At 39.6% G+C, this 17270-nt stretch overlaps 1 protein-coding gene and 1 pseudogene across 2 annotated transcripts in view; one reads left to right on the top strand and one right to left on the bottom strand.

Annotated features, from left to right (window-relative positions):
• Positions 1-6414: 6414 nt before the first annotated feature.
• ANKMY2 (ankyrin repeat and MYND domain containing 2) overlaps positions 6415-17270 on the bottom strand; it is a 37508-nt gene continuing 26652 nt past the window's right edge. Inside the window, exons 6-10 of one of the 2 annotated variants that reach the window (XM_040472517.1) lie at positions 15821-16035; positions 14887-15022; positions 11127-11255; positions 9033-9162; positions 6415-7592 (exon numbers count right to left, since the gene is read on the bottom strand). In XM_040472517.1, the coding sequence (XP_040328451.1) occupies positions 7408-7592; positions 9033-9162; positions 11127-11255; positions 14887-15022; positions 15821-16035 (795 nt within the window). In that variant the 3' untranslated portion in view covers positions 6415-7407. The remainder of the gene's footprint in view (positions 7593-9032; positions 9163-11126; positions 11256-14886; positions 15023-15820; positions 16036-17270) is intronic. The other variant, XM_040472518.1, reaches the window with a different exon arrangement.
• On the top strand, positions 12297-12476 carry LOC121029026 (uncharacterized; annotated as a pseudogene).

Genomic DNA, 17270 nt, shown 5'->3' with positions numbered 1-17270 from the left:
TATTGTATATTTAGTATATTATTTGAAATATGTAAATGTAAACAGAAACACCAATAATACAATTCCTACACATTTTAAATTTTTGCTGAAGTAATGCACATATATGGAAATGTACACAAATCATTAAATGTTCAGCTCAACAGTTTTCAAAAAATGAACATGTGCGGGTAACAGCAGTCCTAGAACAAGAAATAGACTATCACCAGCACGTGAAGTGCCTCCTCACTCCTGTTACCACTCTTATTACCTATTACCTAGCCACTGTTATGATTTCTTAACCATAAATTAATTGTGTGTGTCTTTGAAAGGCATATAAATGGAATCACAAAAGTTGAATTACTTTTACTCAATAGCCCTATCATTCTAATTGCTGTACGGTATTCCATTGTATGATCATACCACAATTTATTTTATCCAGTCTATTGTTGTTTTATCTCACCTTTGAAGGCATTTGCCAGTTCTGCGTGTGGGCTAGTGGTCTGAGCTGTGCCTATCCTGAAACCTGCTGCTGGAGGAAAGAGGAACCAGAAAAGCTTTTAGCAGTTGCCTGGTACTGAGAGACAAAATGCATTGCTGGTTTTCCCCAGCTAAGCTAAAGAGCTAGATCAAAGCTTACAAAGAGCAGAGTGACATTTCCTCCTATCTGGTGGTGCTGAGACACCACCACAGTGTGGGCACTATAGGTGGGGCTGAAATCAAAATAGGCAAGGGACAAAAGCCCTAGAGGGAATAGTGAACCGTCCTTGAGAATCTGTAACCTCCTTTCACCTGTGGGCACTTAGGATTCTGTACAAAGCCAGAATCTGAAAATTCAGCCATGATCCTTGGCAGAGGATTTACTTGGGGGAAAGAAAAACCAGAGATTTGGGCATTGATGTAGACGAGTGGTGCAAGACAAAAGTTATAGTGCATGGCTTACAAGATTTGGTTGCGGTAAGAGCTGAAATGTTCTCTTGTTGTCTCTCCTGGATCACTTCTGCAAGAAGCCAGCTACCACGTCATGAGGACACTTACACAATCCTCTGGAGAGGCTCAATGGTGAGGAACTGAGGTCAACTTCAAAAAGCCTGGGAGAGACTGAGGCCTATTGTCAACAACCATAAGAAAGAGCCATCCTGAGAGCAGATTCTCCAGATCTAATTAAACCTTCAGATGACTGCAGCCCAGGCCAAGAGCTGCACCACACCCTCCTGAGAAACCCCAAGCCAGAACCACTCAGTTAAGCTGCTCCTGGGTTTCCGGCCTACAGAAACTATATGAGATAATGATTATTAATGCTTCCAGCTGATCGATTTCAGTGTAATTTAAGCGTCCTTGATACAGCAACAGATAACAGAATAACTTGGTATAATCCATGGTGCTAAAAGTATTTATGGTAGGTAAGGATGATTTGTGAAGTCTGGCAAACTCTAAGAAAGGCACAGTGCAGCCTCAAAAGGTTCTTGAATAAGGCCATACCACCTTCAGCAGAGAGCTAGTAATTGTTCAAATAGCAGTTTTAGGCATGCTACTGCATCCATGCTAGTACTAAGAATCTGATCAAAGAAGATCAGGCAAGTCTGACTAACGTTACTCATCAGCAGTGGAGCACTATCAGACCCACTAAGCAATAATGTTGAGCAGGTAGAACAGCAACCTATTTCATGATGAAAATGGTACATTTGGGATCCAATTTAAGCTGGCCCATAAATTGCATAAGCAGTATTAATTTCGAATAGATTGCAGTAACTTTAAGATGAGATATTGTAGGGGCGCCTGGGTGGCACAGTCGGTTAAGCGTCCGACTTCAGCCAGGTCACGATCTCGCGGTCCGTGAGTTCGAGCCCCGCGTCAGGCTCTGGGCTGATGGCTCAGAGCCTGGAGCCTGTTTCCGATTCTGTGTCTCCCTCTCTCTCTGCCCCTCCCCCGTTCATGCTCTGTCTCTCTCTGTCCCAAAAATAAATAAAACGTTGAAAAAAAGGAAAAAAAAATGCACTCCTCAATGTTTTTTATTCAGTAATGAAGGGCTACTGAGTGGATGTGACTGTAATAAAACACCATTTAGGCAGAAACACAAAATAAAAGACATGATCCTTACTGAGGTAACCTAAAACTCTACCAAAATGGAACACATAGTTGAGAGGGTATTAAATTCTTTGTTTTAAGCAAAAGAGAACATGCAAGCTGATGTGGGTCAAAAGTATATTAGGATCCATCAGGAGCTCTCATGACCAGGAAAGAGAAAATATTATATAGATGTAGATAGGGTAGCAGCTAAAAGCTGCAGCTCTGGAATCAGACCCAGTTTAGCTCTTCCACTTACTAGTCGTCATTTGGACAAGTTAGCTAACTTCTGTAAGCTTTCATTTCCTCTTATTTAAAATGGTAATCAGGGGCGCCTGGGTGGCGCAGTCGGTTAAGCGTCCGACTTCAGCCAGGTCACGATCTCACGCTCCGTGAGTTCGAGCCCCGCGTCGGGCTCTGGGCTGATGGCTCAGAGCCTGGAGCCTGTTTCCGATTCTGTGTCTCCCTCTCTCTCTACCCCTCCCCTGTTCATGCTCTGTCTCTCTCTGTCCCAAAAATAAATAAATGTTGAAAAAAAAAATTTTAAATGGTAATCATAGTTAACTCATTAAATCTCAAGGATTAAGTTACATAAATGGATGTAAGGTGTTAGGTAGAGTAGCTTTCTCAAAGTCAGTGCTTGATCTAATGGTTATTCTTATCCCCAGAGCAGCTGTGTCCTTTATGAACTCTATCTGATGTCAGAGTGAATGTTTGTGTCCCCACCTTCCCCCCCCCACCCATTTGTATATTGAAACCTACCCCTCAACATGATGGTATCTGGAGACGGGGCCTTTGGGAGGTAGTTTGGTCATGAGAATAGAGCCCTTATGAAGGGGACTAGTGCCCTTTTAAGAGGACAGAGAGGTGGCTACCCTATTTCCACCATGTGAGGACAGAGTAAGAAGATGGCCCTCTGTAGACCAGGAAGAGGGTACTCACCCAAAACTTGACCATGCTGGCACTCTGATCTCTTCTGGCCTCCAGAACTGTGAGAAATACATGTTTATTGTTTAAGCTGCCATAGTTTACCGTAATTTGTTATATAACTGCCCAAAGTAAGACACCTGGTGCATTAGGGCTCTCCAAAGAAACTTTCCACAGAAACTGTATGTATATATATCCTATATATATCTATATCCTATATATATATTGTGAGAGAGAGAGAGAGAGAGAGAGAGAGAGAGAGAGAAGGGGGGAGAGAGAGAGAGAGATTCAAGGACTTGGTTCATGCCATTTTAGGAGCTGACAAATCCAAAATTTGTAGGGCAGGCCTAGGTAGACTAGAAATTCAAGAATGAGTTGATGTTGCAGTCTTGAGTCACAAATCTACAAGGCTGGCCAGCAGGCCTTTTTAGGGACTTTTTATTTTTAGTGTTGGTATTTCCATGTTGCCAGATTCTTCAGCATCACAACTGGGATATATGAGGCATAAAAAAAAAAAAAAAAAAAAAAAAAAAAATCTCAAGAGAACAAACTGAATGTCACTGCCTGGCTCTTGAGGTCCCTAGCCAGTCTGCCTTCTTTCTCCACCTTACGGAGAAGTCTTCTTATTTATGTTTGATGTATCATATCTAGGGATTTTAGTTTTACTTAGCAGAAGGAATAGAGAAAAATAGGTCTACTCTACCTCTCCAGAAGCAGAAGTGTTCAGGTTATTTTTTTAAGTGTAGCTGTATTTGTTTCCTTTTATGGCTTCTGGGTTTAGGATCCTATTTACGAAGGCCTCCTTCCAGGCAAAGTCATTAAGAATTTTCTCATGGTTTTTTTCAGAGAATGATCATTTTTTTTCACATTTAAATCTTACCCATGTCAAATCATCCTGGAATTAAGTGGCTCCATATTAGTTTATGAATTATCTAGATACATTGCCTTGAATTGGTCAGTTATGTAGCTACCTGATTCATTCTAGACAAATTATGATTTGGCTTTTATTCAAAAGATGCCTTCATGTATTCATGAAAGTCCTTAAAGGATTCCAAAAAACAGCCCTATAAACTAGGCCAGAATTAGCTTTTAGAGGAAAAGAAATCTCCTATTTATCTGCTGAAGGAATGAGAAGAAGAAATTTGCTTTTTACTAAATTAAGATGTTGCTTTTTATCTATGTAAATAATGCTTTAGTATTATCACAATTTATATAAATATGCACTAATTTCTAGACGATTTCAAGCAAATGAGTTTTTCTAGAAAAAACATTCATAAAAACACCTTGCATTGGTGGTTTCCTTTCCAACCAAAATGATAACCATGATTTAATTCCAAACTTGAACTGCTAAGAAAACAAAAAACAAAAAACAAAAACCTTGAACTGCTATTGCAGGTTCTAAGAGCATACAAATTTCAAAATTTTAAGTTATATGACTTCATTTTCCTTTTAGCTCTATTTATATGCACTTAACTTTAAAAATTTGGTCCCATTTGTCTTCCACTTGTCACAAATGTATTAATAAGAATTCTTTGGTTTTAAATTATAGATATCCAAATGGGAAATTTGCTCATGTCACCAAACCATGTAAGCCCAGTGTAGACTGCCAGAACTCAGTGGATTCAACAGCTCAAACAGCATTCCCTCCCTCTATCCCTTGCCTGCTTGGGTGTGTTCAATGGCTGTATTCTCTCAGGTGCCTCCACATGTCAGCACAGCTCTGGAATTGAATCCCTGTATTTAATCACTGTTGTAAGAGAAACAAAATACAAAAAAAAAAGCCTCCCCCTTCAGCTTCAGGAATGTAAAACCTCTAGGAAGTGCTCTGGTTGGCCTGAGTGTGGTCAAGGAAGCAGGTCACGGCTACCAGTAGCAACCATAAAAACACCTGGATTGGAAGATGTACAAGCTCCCACTCAAGAAGGGCACTCATTGGCTTCAGATGCAGGTGAGATGGGATCCTGAGAAGATAAAAACACTGCAAGAATACCTATTTAGAAAAAAAAAAAAAAAAAGGAATATCTACTTGAAGAATTTCTATGAAGTTCAGTACCCAGTAATATTAAAATTCAAGTAAACCCATGTATGTGATAGATGACTAAAATCAGTCATCTTTTAAAGATCCTGGAAAATATTCATTAAATCCTGTAAAATAATGGCCTGCCTTCAGAGCTCTATTATCTTATATCTGCAGAGATACTACAGTAAAGGTAACATAGTAAAAGTATATAATGTAGTGGTCAGAACTGGAGACCTGGATGAGTTCCAGCTCTGTTGTTCTGGATAAGTTAATTGACCTCTTCCTTGTCTGTGCTATGGGGCTTAAAATAAAGTCTAATTTACAGGCTTGTTATAAAGATTAAAAACGATAACTTCAGGGATATAGTAACTTTCAGTGTTAACTACTGTTACCACCTACTGAATCAAAAAGCAAAATCCAATTTCCTAGTAAACCCGCTGACCAATATTCTATTACATCAGCTCTAGGTATGAAACATATTGGAATGATAAGACTATCTTAATCCTTTAGGTCATATTTTTGTTTGAGAAGTTTCTTGATAGCATATTAAAAGTAATTCAACATGGTTTAAAAAAAATGAACTGGATGACCACCTATCTTAATGGAAACATCACTCTGAGATTGAAGTATGACAAAGGAAGGGATTATAATCAGAACCAACCCCATTGTGTCTTAAACTCCATCTTCTGACCACCTCTTCCCTGAATCACATCTATGGAAAATGTTCATGTTGACATGGCTTATACCTGAAGTCTTCTTTGTCCACTGGGGGTTGTAGCGGTGTTAGAGTTGATTCATGTTAGCATTCACTTCAATGAAGGGAAAAGGTACCTCTACAACGCCACATCTCTCAATTTTCCTATTTCCTCCTGCTTTTTCATAACCCTCCATGTTATCCGAAGACAGGCATCGTAATAGTAACACAAAATGGCGATAACACACACGAAAAAACAATCAGATAACACAGGTATAAAACAGATTGGTGGGAGAACAGAGCCTAGGAGGACTATGGCACTAGTCAAAGCGGAATGTTTCTCAGTGTGCAGACGAGGTGCCTGTACAAGGGAAGGGAGGCTTGTCATGACTGACAAGTTTAGGTGCAGTCTGCCTGATTCCCAACCAGTTAACCCTTCACACTGAATTTGCCCCCAAGAAGTCCTCTGGGAACAGCATCGTAGCGGGAGTGCAGGTGTAGTACTGGGACTGGGAGAAAAGTCGTTCAGTGTAAGAGGAGAACCAGCAAGATAGAAGAATGTGATCAGTGAAGTGAGGTGGGAATTTTAGTCATTGTGATTTGCATTTGTGCACATTAAAATACTTACTATGTTGTTCTCTAGTATTTGCTGAAATTCCTAAAATTAAGTCCTCTATTATTTCTTTAATATTTGCCACCCCTTGACAGCAATAAACCAGGAAACAAGGTGTAGAGTTGGTTATACAGTAGGCACAATTTATTTTACAATCATCACAAGAAACTCTGAAACACAGCACTGTCTTTGGCTATCACACCTTAGCCTGCTTCGGTACTGTGTAAGCTAAAAACTGGTGCCGGGACATTCTAAAAGTGACAGTTACAAATCAATTTCTGGACAGGAAGAGCCACATGAAAAGCTTACGGGAAGATAAAAGCCTTTCAAGTGGAATATGGCACGTGAGTTAGTTTCATAACTGTGGACACACTATGTTTAGCCATTATTAAATCAAACATTTCATGAAATACCCTTTTTAAAGCACATGCTGAGATAACTGTGGCTATGCCTTCGTTCCTTCTGGGAGATTTGACATTTCTGAAGGTACAAATACTGTACATACAACGTCATCGCAGGAACTATATAAAGTTCAGACTGCTCAGGATAATTTCTATATAAAACTACAACGGGCTGAACTGGGACAGATCCTGTAACATACAACTTTTCTTCATTTCATTGCATCTTAATAAGCAGGGCTTCACTATTGTAAATGCTATTTATATTCATCTTACTCGCATATAAATTATGATTCATTTAACTACCCGTCTCAGTGGCTAAAAAATCCTTCCTTCCTGAAAATCTCTCTCCTACACCTATTCTGCGGGTCCTTTGTTCCCCACAGCCTATATTTTATTTCTTCTTTAAGGGATGTATTTTGCTTTGAGAACAATTGCAGGGAAGCTGGCCTCAGAAAGGGAATAAAAATGTTTCTTCTATAGTTTGAAATAAAAATTTTTCCCTTGTGGTATTTGTCCAATGACAGTACAGAGAGCACGAGGAAATTAGGGCATGGTAGACAGAGCTTTGCTTGAAAGCGTCTATTCTAGGAAACATGGAATCCTGCCATGGTGCCATGCAGGTATCACGAGGCAGTGAGGATACGGTCGCATGAGCTTTCCAGCTACCTGCCAGGGTACGAACCATCCACACTGGTGCTGGCTCTGGCTTTTACTCCTCAGATGCCTGTGGACCTGCAGGAGCATCCTGTAAGCTTTCCAACCCAGCTTCACTCTGAGGACGTTCTTCCTCCCCTTCTACAGACTCTTTGGGGTTACAATCCTCTCGGGAAGTTCCCGTTTCGGCCTCTGGCTGCTCTTCGTTAACACAATTAGAATTGACATCGAGTTTGCCATCTGACCAAAACAAAACAAAACAAAAGTCATTTTGTTGTTCCTACCACATGTCAGTCACTCTCCTAAGTGCTTTCCGTGTATTAAATTATTTAATCCTCCCAATAGCCATGTGAGGTAAATTATCTCTATTATCATTATTATCATGACTTTTACAAATGGGGAAACTGAGAAGAGAAGGGTTTGGCCACTCAGAGTGAAGGAGCAAACCAGAATTTGGACGCGGGCCTCTGGATCCACAGCCGCTGGGCCTTGAAATCTAAATGGTTGTCTGGCATCTGATAAAATCTGCATTTAAATACAGCTTTGCCGTGAATTACCTTGATGTCTTTGGGTAGGTGATGGCCTGTACGAGATTGTTTCCTCATCTGTAAAGTGGGGGATAATAAAGGCTATCCTACCCTGGTGGGAAGTAGAGGTGCCTGAGACATTTAGAAAAGCATATGGCACCTGCTGATGCTTCGCAACTGGGAATTCCCATGCTTCCTGACAGTCTTACTCTCTCGCTCGTCTGGTACGAGACCAGCTGCTATCCTCCGCCCTCCACACAGAGCATACAGACGTTTGGTCCAGAAGACACGAGAAGGCATGGCAGAAAGCCTGGCTGTTCTCGTAACAATTTATTTATATAAATTAAATTTCATCTTGTGCACATCATTCAATCCTACTAATAGTGTTTCTCAAGCAAGTGGTAAAGGCAGTACAGCTTTTAAAGGGGTGGAGGGGGAAGTGTTTTGTATCCGAGTCACCTGGGCCACTTTTTCAAACTAGATGCGCTCCCCAGAACGTATGATATATTTTCAGGGGTGGGGCATAGAGTGGACATTGTTTTCCACTACGGTCTGTGAACTATTGCTGAAGCAACTCACTGTTTCTGATGAAAATGAGTCATATACTTCACGAGGGAGGGAGAGAAAAAATAATAGGGAACTCTATGCCAGACACTTATAGAAACCTAATCTGTACAGTAGGTCTGCAATGTAATCTGTAATTTATAAATTTGCTCTGTAATTTCACCTACAGCTTTGTAATTTAATTTAAAAAATTAAAGGTTCCCAACCTTAAAATCTGTGGGTAGCCATTAGGGGAAATGTAATTATTTCCTTAGTTGAAGACCTTAAAATCCTTTCTGAGTAGAGGATAAGTGAATACTCACTTAAAGTCCTGTTGGTGCAGGGTACTCTCCTGAGTCCAAATGTAGAATATGGAATAAACCCTATTCCTTAAAATTCTATACCTCTTTGTTTTCCAGGGACTTCTAGGCTAACCATATTCTAGACATTATCCCAGCAATCCGACGTAGGGACAAATTTAAGTGTGATTCTTATGCTGGTCAACTCCAAGTTTCCTCAGTCCCCAGAGAATACTCCGTCCCTTGGTGCCCTGTGTTAATATTAATAATATCATTCCTCTTCTCCATGAGCTTGCTTTTTATATACGTACTGTTTTCCTCTTCACTCTTTTCTTTGGCAGCTTCCAATTGTTGTTTTTCATAAATGTCCTTTAGATTCTTACAGATTTTCTTATGTGCAAACCAGTGTGTTTTCTGACAGGTTTGATCGCAGTATATTACCTGAAAACAATTGTTAAGTTTATTTCATTTCAAGAGCTGTGACTGCATGATATTCCAACTATAACACTACACCAACAACTATGCTGTAAAAATGCTGTTTGGTATGCTTTCTTTTAAAACCATGAGGTACACTAATTTAGATTTGTGATTTTTAGCTCATGCTTTATAACAATAATGGATATACAACGAACAGTCTACCAAAGACTCCAACAAGTGATTTACTAAGAACCTACTATGTGGGGACACCTGGGTGGCTCAGTCAGTGAAGCGTCCGACTCCTGGTTTCAGCTCAGGTCACGATCTCACGGTTTGTGAGTTCAAGCCCCGCGTTCAAGCCTGTTGGGGACTCTGTCTCCCTCTCTCTCTGCCCCTCCCCTGCTTGCTCTCTACTTCTTTCTCTCTCAAAAATAAACAAACAAATGAAAAATTTGTTTTAAAAAAGAACCTACTACGTGTCAGAAGTGATACAGTACTATGACAAGGGAGATATAGTTATCTCAGAAGAAGGTAGGTTGAGAAAGAGCTGGATGGGGCAGCGTGGAGGAAGGCAGACACTCAACAACATGATTTATATCCTAGTAAGTGTAGTAATAGCAACAGGAGCACAGAGGGAGCAGTGACTCCCTCTAAATGAAGGAAGTCAGTCAACAGAGGAATGGGAAAGAAGTATTCCAGGCAGAGATTATCTTGTACAAAAATGGAGGAAGGGAAACAAATTATATGCTCAAGGAACAGCAAGAAGTTTGTGCAAATGGACCTTAGAGTTTTGTAAGATTCTATGCCAAGCACTGTGCGAGGCCCTTATAAATAGATGACACATACTGGAGACTGTTTCACTGGTCCCGATTCTTAATTTTTCCCTGCATGTTTACATTTTCCCATGAGACTTCAAAGTTCTTTTTACTGAAGGGAAGAACTGAGTTTACAATTTGGCCATGTGACTTGCTTTGGCCAAAGGAATGAGAGAGCATGACAATTTCAAGGCTAGACTTCAGGAGACCTCATGTGTTTTCACCTGCCCACTTTTACTTCTGCCATCATTATGAGATGGCTCAGGCCGCCTGCTGGTCTAAGGAGGATAAGAGACACATGGAGAAAAAGTGCCCCAGCCCCTCTCAGCCCATCTCAGCCAACCGCCAACATGGGAAATTAGCAAATTACTGCATTTTAAGTACTGAATTTTGGAGGGTTTTATATGCAGCAACAGTTAACCAATATAGATGGTCTCAATTAATTCTTACAACGCTAACCCCATTTCACATACAAAGAAACCAAGGTTCAAAGAAGTAAGTAATTAAAAGAGATGAAGCACAGAAGTAGGTTAAAGCAAAGTGTGATGAATGTTATTAATACGCTGATGAATTTCAACCTTAAAAACAATAGGAACTTGATTTAATGGATAGGGTAAAGTGAATGCACAGATGAATGCTTGCAGGTAGTATCTGTGAGGAGAAGAACCCAATTAGATATGCCCTTTCAAAGTTCATTCTGACAGAAGTGCGTAATGCAGTCCAGATAGCTTAAAGATCGGTGGCAGTAAGAAGGGAGTTGTACTTTTACATAGAAGACATGATGGAGAGATTGCAGTTAAGCCACCATCAGAAGAGTCGAGATTGCATATCTATGAACTGTCCTACTTTAGGTTCTCAGGTCTGCACCAGCCTCAATCCCTTATGGATTATCTCTTTTGTATTCACTCTCTTGCATTCTTTTTCTTGGAGGTGGTCAGCACTGAAGCTGTGGCAATATGGAAGTTTGAGAGAAGATAAGGCACAGAACTACGTTTCTCCCATACTTTTCTCCCAGAACTACTTTTAAGGATTACATGCATAGAATTTATACCATATTAGAGTCTATTAGAAAACTAATGTCAATCATTGTATTTAGAATATTAAAACCCAGTTTATCAACTCGGATATGAAACCTAAACCAAATCAGTGAACTTCAAAGAACTTCATTCTTACCATCTTGCATACAGAACATCTTTTACTTGCTCCCTTTTCTCCACAGGTTGTGCAAAATTCAACATCCACAAAACCCACCTGACCAGTGATGGCTTGGGTAAGTACAGAGAATGCAGTGGGATCAGAACCCTAGAGTAGGCATGAAGAAGAGAAAAATACACTTTAAAATCACCATGGAGGGGTGCCTGGGAAGCTCGGCTGGTTACCCATCTGACTCTTGGTTTCAGCTCAGGTCATGACCTCACGGTTCATGATATCGAGCCCCACCTTGGGCTCTGTGCTGACGGAGTGGAGCCTGTTTGGATTTTCTCTCCCTCTCTCGCTGCACCTTGCCAACTTTAAATAAATCAAATCAAATCAGATCAAATCAACATGGGAAGACTACGGAGATGATACTCCATAAACAATGTTGTCCAGAAGCAGGCACACAAGAGACAAAGTCAATAAGGCTATACGTGACACAGACTTTACCTATGTTACAAGAGCACGGCTATTAGTGTGAATTATTGCTCGAGAAAAAAATTGATGGTACAGCTAGACAACGTCACGGAACCTTTCTTGTCACTGCTGGGGGGACAGGAACTTTCTTGTTATACACAACCTTGTCATCCACTTTGTTAAGTACAAATTTGTTTAGGTACCAGAGTTCATCTCATGGAAAGATATTCAACTTAAAAACAAACACTCAACACAGCCTGAAGAACTGAGACATTAGCTAGTCTTCCAGAAGTTAAAATATATTTTGTCCATTACAAAAGCCAAACTTCTTTAAAAGTATACTCTGTTACAATGCAGACTCAACACTTCTTAAATGTAGCTATACCTCAAACTTCCTGCTGGGATTTGTGACAGGAAGAAGCCAAGAGCCACAGGAGGCAGAGGGGATGAAAACCTCTGCAGGAGGGCCCAGGCACCCACGTGGGCAGAAAGTGCCATAGGTGACGTGGCTGGCAACCCTGAGAGTTACCGTTGTACAGGAAAAGATTAGCATTGCTTCAGAGGCTTGTAAACTTGCCAGTTTAACAAAACCCCTTAGGTAGTAAACAGTGGCTATGCGGGACATTCACAACTACCAGCATTCCAGATAAATATAGTTTCCCAGAGAGAATATATAATTCTGGAAGAACAAAAATTTTTAAAGAGAAAAATGTTTTAAAATGCATTTCATATATCGCTTCTTGGCCTTTTGGCTAAGATCAAGTGTAAAATGCATTTCATACTATCTTATCTTTATTTTTTAAGTCTGTTTATTTATTTTGAGGTGGGGAGAAGGAGCAGAGAGAGAGGGACAGAAGGAACCCCAAGCAAGCTCTGTGCTGTCAGTGGAGAGCCTGACGCAGGGCTCCAACTCATGAACCATGAGATCATGACCTGAGCTGAAGTCAAGAGTTGGATCCTTAACCGACTGAGCCACCCAGGTGCCCCACTATCTTTATTAATAGACCTTTTCTCAATAACTCAGATCACTAGGATAAACATTAATAACTGTACTGCATAAACTCTAACATTATTACACGATACAGAACTACAATGAATTGTTGAACCCCACGCTGGTCTGCTTTAACTTTTTTTAAAGTACTCTCGGCTCCTGTTAGTTTGGCCGTTTTCCCCTTTGAACGTGTAATGTCGTCTACCACTTGTTAATGTTGAAAACACCACATGGCAGGCAGTGCTAGAAGGTTCTCTGATATCCATTCCCCCAACTTCTTCACTAAGAGAAGCAAAATTTTGTTCAGAGCAGCAGGGTTTAGATCAGCTAAAACCACTCATTTCCCCAGACAACCTGTGAACCTAAGAGTGGTCACATCGCACAGGCAGTGGGTTTCTGGGAGACCTTGTTTTCTAGCTACAGACCCCTTTCCTCTTCCTGCCTTAATGGGATAAAAACGTGAGCTTGGCGGAACAGCAACTGATGCCTTGCAACCCTGAGGTCATAAGCATGTGTACGATAATCTCTATGGCTAAAGAATATTGGGTGGAGGGGCACCTGGGTAGCTCAGTTGGTGAAGCATCTGACTTCAGCTCAGGTCATGACCTCACAGTTTGTAGGTTCGAGCCCCTCATCAGGCTCTGTGCTGACAGCTCAGAGCTTGGAGCCTACTTTGGATTCTGTGTGTCCCTCTCTCTGCCCCTTCCTGGCTTGTGCTCTGTCTCTCTCTCTCAAAAAAATTAAAATAAAGGTTAAAAAACATTAAAGGATATTGGGTTGAAAAATGGGAATCCATTTTTGAGCCACTGTGATATATCAGGTCTGCCTCCCTGATATGGTTCTGAGTATATGCAAATAAATAAACCCTATCAATTTAATTAATGGTTAGGTGGAGTTTAATATGTGAAGAAAAGCACATTCATAATTGATGAACCACCCTCATAATTTGCTAACTTTAATCTTCCAAAAGTCTGAATACCAAATAACCACATATATTAAAAAGTAAGGGTAAAAATTCTCTACATGAAATCATAGAGATCAGGGATAAATCAATGCATGAACTTCATGAAATCATCTGGTCTCTTCAGATCTTTCCTATCTCATGGTTCTGAATACATGAATTCCTAATGTATAAAGGAGCACCTGGTACCCTTGTCAAGTACCACAAGTCAAGCACCTTGACTTGTCCTTATTTTTCACATTGAGAAGGATGGGACAGACTAGAGAAGGCGGGGGAGAACCAACATTGCCAGAGGGAGGGAGGAAGCCATGGATGTGACCAGTGTCAGGACCAATTTCTTACAAAGTAGACAAAGGCTGATGAGGCTTTGATTGAAATATATAAAAGCATGACTAGTGCAGATATGGTGAACAGAAATCTGTTCACAATAAGGAAGCCAGGGAGTGTCTTATGAAATACGTAAATAAATATATAACAAGAGAGCAATAAATAATTTAAAGAACAGATAGTGGGGCATCTGGGTGGCTCAACTGGTTGAGCGTCCATTTCTTGATTTCAGCTCACGTCATGATTTCACGGTTCATGAGATCGAGCCCTGCATCGGGCTCAGCACTGACAGTGAGGAGCCTGCTTGGGATTCTCTCTCACTCCCTCTTTCTCTACCCCTCTCCTCCTCATGCTCTCTCTCTCTCTCTCTCTGTCTCTCTCTCAAAGTAAATAAACTTTAAAAAATAAATACATAAAAAAACAGACAATGAAGTTAAATTTTACTTCCTACAGCTGGGAAGTAAAAACAGAATTTTGTTAAGTATGGAAAATTTATAATCAGAGGCATTAAGGTAGAATCTCAGAAGCTGGGACACACTTTGAGATTGTTTATGAAGACATACAACCAGCTTCCCCGTGACCATCCCTTCACATCCCCCACGACCAGAAACCATCAGCCTAGACAATCAGTTCCTCCTTTCATCTAGCGTGGGACTTTGTACTGGTTTTTCACAAGCTGCAAGTGCACATGTGTGTATCTGTATTACAGAACAGGTGTGAACCCACCTTTACAGGTTTCACAGAGGTCTTTAAAATGTTAAGTTTCCATACAGCTGTCTCAATTCCGACAGAGGGGAATACTATTTACTAAACAACGAGTTATATAAAAATGACAGAAGAGGATCAAGAAGGGGAGGCATATGAACAGAAACAAGGTTAACAGGCAAATCGATCACCATGTCTGTTCCTGAAAACTGTCCATAGTAATTATTTATCTATTAAATAAATAAATTAATGCTAAAGAGAACTTGCCTTTAATTGCTCAAAATACAGTAATTAGGTCTTACTGCTAGAGTTAACTAAGTGATCGTGAGGAGCCTTACAATTTCAACAGGAGCAATACTTCGCACCAGTTGCTGGAGGAGTGTCGCTTCACAGTAAGGAAATTTTCGGATACTTTCTCTTATGATCTTTTCTTGATATACCGGAAAGCCATCAGAAGCTCGGCCTTTTAGCAAGCTGTAAGATATTTAAAAAAAAAAATAACTGGAGTTTGATCCCTAAGCATTTCCTCACAGCCAAACCCATGAACTTTTAGTAGTTTCTTCTTTCCTACTTCAGATTTTCATTGTCTCTTCAAGTCGTGATGACAGACTTAATTCAAATTGCTCTTCTAGCTGCATGCTAAGCTAGGCCTTATCAGGTTTACGGGCCCCGAGCTGTATTTATAAAAGCAACCCCTGCCATAAAACACACTAACTGCCATGATCAGATTAGCTAGTTACTCATTACCATGCCAGTTATTTGCACAAAGAGCGAGAATTCTCATTAAGTTACACCCTTCTGACACAGTTCACTTTTCTCAGTGTGACTGTAAGGGAATTTGATCCCTGGTGGTTCAGAGAACAAGGATAACACACAGATCTCGCAGATTCAGTAACGGAGGTACACTGAGGGCCACGACGAATCCGGACCAGGAACCTACGGCACGGTGTACCCATCGTAAAAGCTGGACTTGGACTACCTTCTACATCTTACACACACTACTTAACTTCTCCGAACTTCAGATTCCTCACCTGTAAACTGGGGATAACAAAAGCATCACTGTAGAAAGTACAGAACTGAATAACCACTCAGTCTAAACGTAACATCGTCTTTCGTTTCTTACAGACTAAATGTGAGCCCGAAAGTAACAACTGCTGCTAAATTGCTTAATGTTTTAATCCATAATGAGGCTTCACATAATAATTCGTTATCCATTTGAGCATATTCTACATATGACATGGTAAAAAAAAAAAAAAAACAAAAAACCAGTACCTTTTGATGAGAGTGTCCAGTTTATTCTCTCCATCTTTTAAAAAGTTAATGCATTTCTGAAAGATACAGCTGATGTAGTGCATTTTCATAGCCAACACTTCATTCATGTCTCTCTGCTTCATACATTTCTCACAAATCAAATCCATCACCTTGTAGCATTTATTCAGAGCTGTTTCTTCTGCCAGTAGAGGATTCTCATTTATAAGCATCACGATCTAGAAGAAATTACAGTGAGCTTAGAAATTCCATGAGAAAAAAAAGAAAAAAAAAAAGAAATTCCAAGAGAGATTTTTCCATGTACAAATTAGGCAGTCAGTTTGGGTTGATTTCAATAAATTACCAAATAATGTCTTTCTCAGGGTCATATGTTTACTACGTTAATTCAAATTAGAATGCTGACTGCCAATGATCAAAGTTATGAAACTAATACAGAGGACCGTAGCATCGTGACATCTCTTGAACTCTTTATATCTAAGTTATCACGTGATCTGCCATCCAGCTAAACCAGGGTGTTAGTATGCCACGCAGATTTTAGATTCTCGGTTAAAAGCACTTCTACCAAAGATAAAAGTGGCATATTCACATATCCTTTATATACAGAATCAAATCACCAAGTAATCACTACTTTTAGCTAACATTACTGAGCTTTAGAATTTCATGGTTAGGAGTACTATAATTCTCATTAATTCTTATTAATTATAAAGAAATGAGATTTTCACAAGAAGCAGTCTAAAAATAAAAAGTGTATTACTTTCCAATTAACTACATTTCTCTGTGGAAATTTTTATGATATGCTTCTAATCTTCTATGGTAATGAGAATAGGTCAAAGCAATAATAGCTTTAAAAGGAGGAATACTAGAGAGTTATCAAATTTGATGCATTATGAGTCCCACACTTCTCATATATGTATATAGATTAAGTCCAAAATCAGTGTAATGAGGAGTTTTGTTTTTTTTTTTTTTAATTTTTTTTTTTTTTTTTACTGGCTTTGTTATAGGCTAGATTACCTGAAGTAGGTCTGCACAGGACAGATGTAAACATCCGTGGGGACATAACAGTAATGCAAACACATGTGTAACATGGGCACAATTGTACACACATAGCAAAAAGTCAGTATTTGCTAACCTTTGTGTTACAACTAAATACCTATCTTGGGTAATGTAAATATCAGGTAATCACAGAAAGCAGATTTCATGTATTAGATCCTTTTCTTCAGATATGAAGATAATTTGTTAACTTACATAAATCCCATGCCTAGCCTAATTAGAAATTTAACATAGATTAAGTGTTCTTGTGAAATTAAAATATGATTTGAACTTATTTTTGACACTACTAGATTGGTATATAATATAATATTTTACTTACAATATAGCACTCAATAATAAAAGAAAGTTCATGAAATAAGTATAAGGAGAAGTCCGGTTGGTAAATTTGCTGACAACTTACATA

Source organism: Herpailurus yagouaroundi, unplaced genomic scaffold (genome assembly GCF_014898765.1).
Source record: "Herpailurus yagouaroundi ecotype Mexico unplaced genomic scaffold, PumYag 100, whole genome shotgun sequence".
Lineage (NCBI taxonomy): Eukaryota > Metazoa > Chordata > Mammalia > Carnivora > Felidae > Herpailurus > Herpailurus yagouaroundi.
This window is presented reverse-complemented; position numbering and strand designations above follow the sequence as displayed.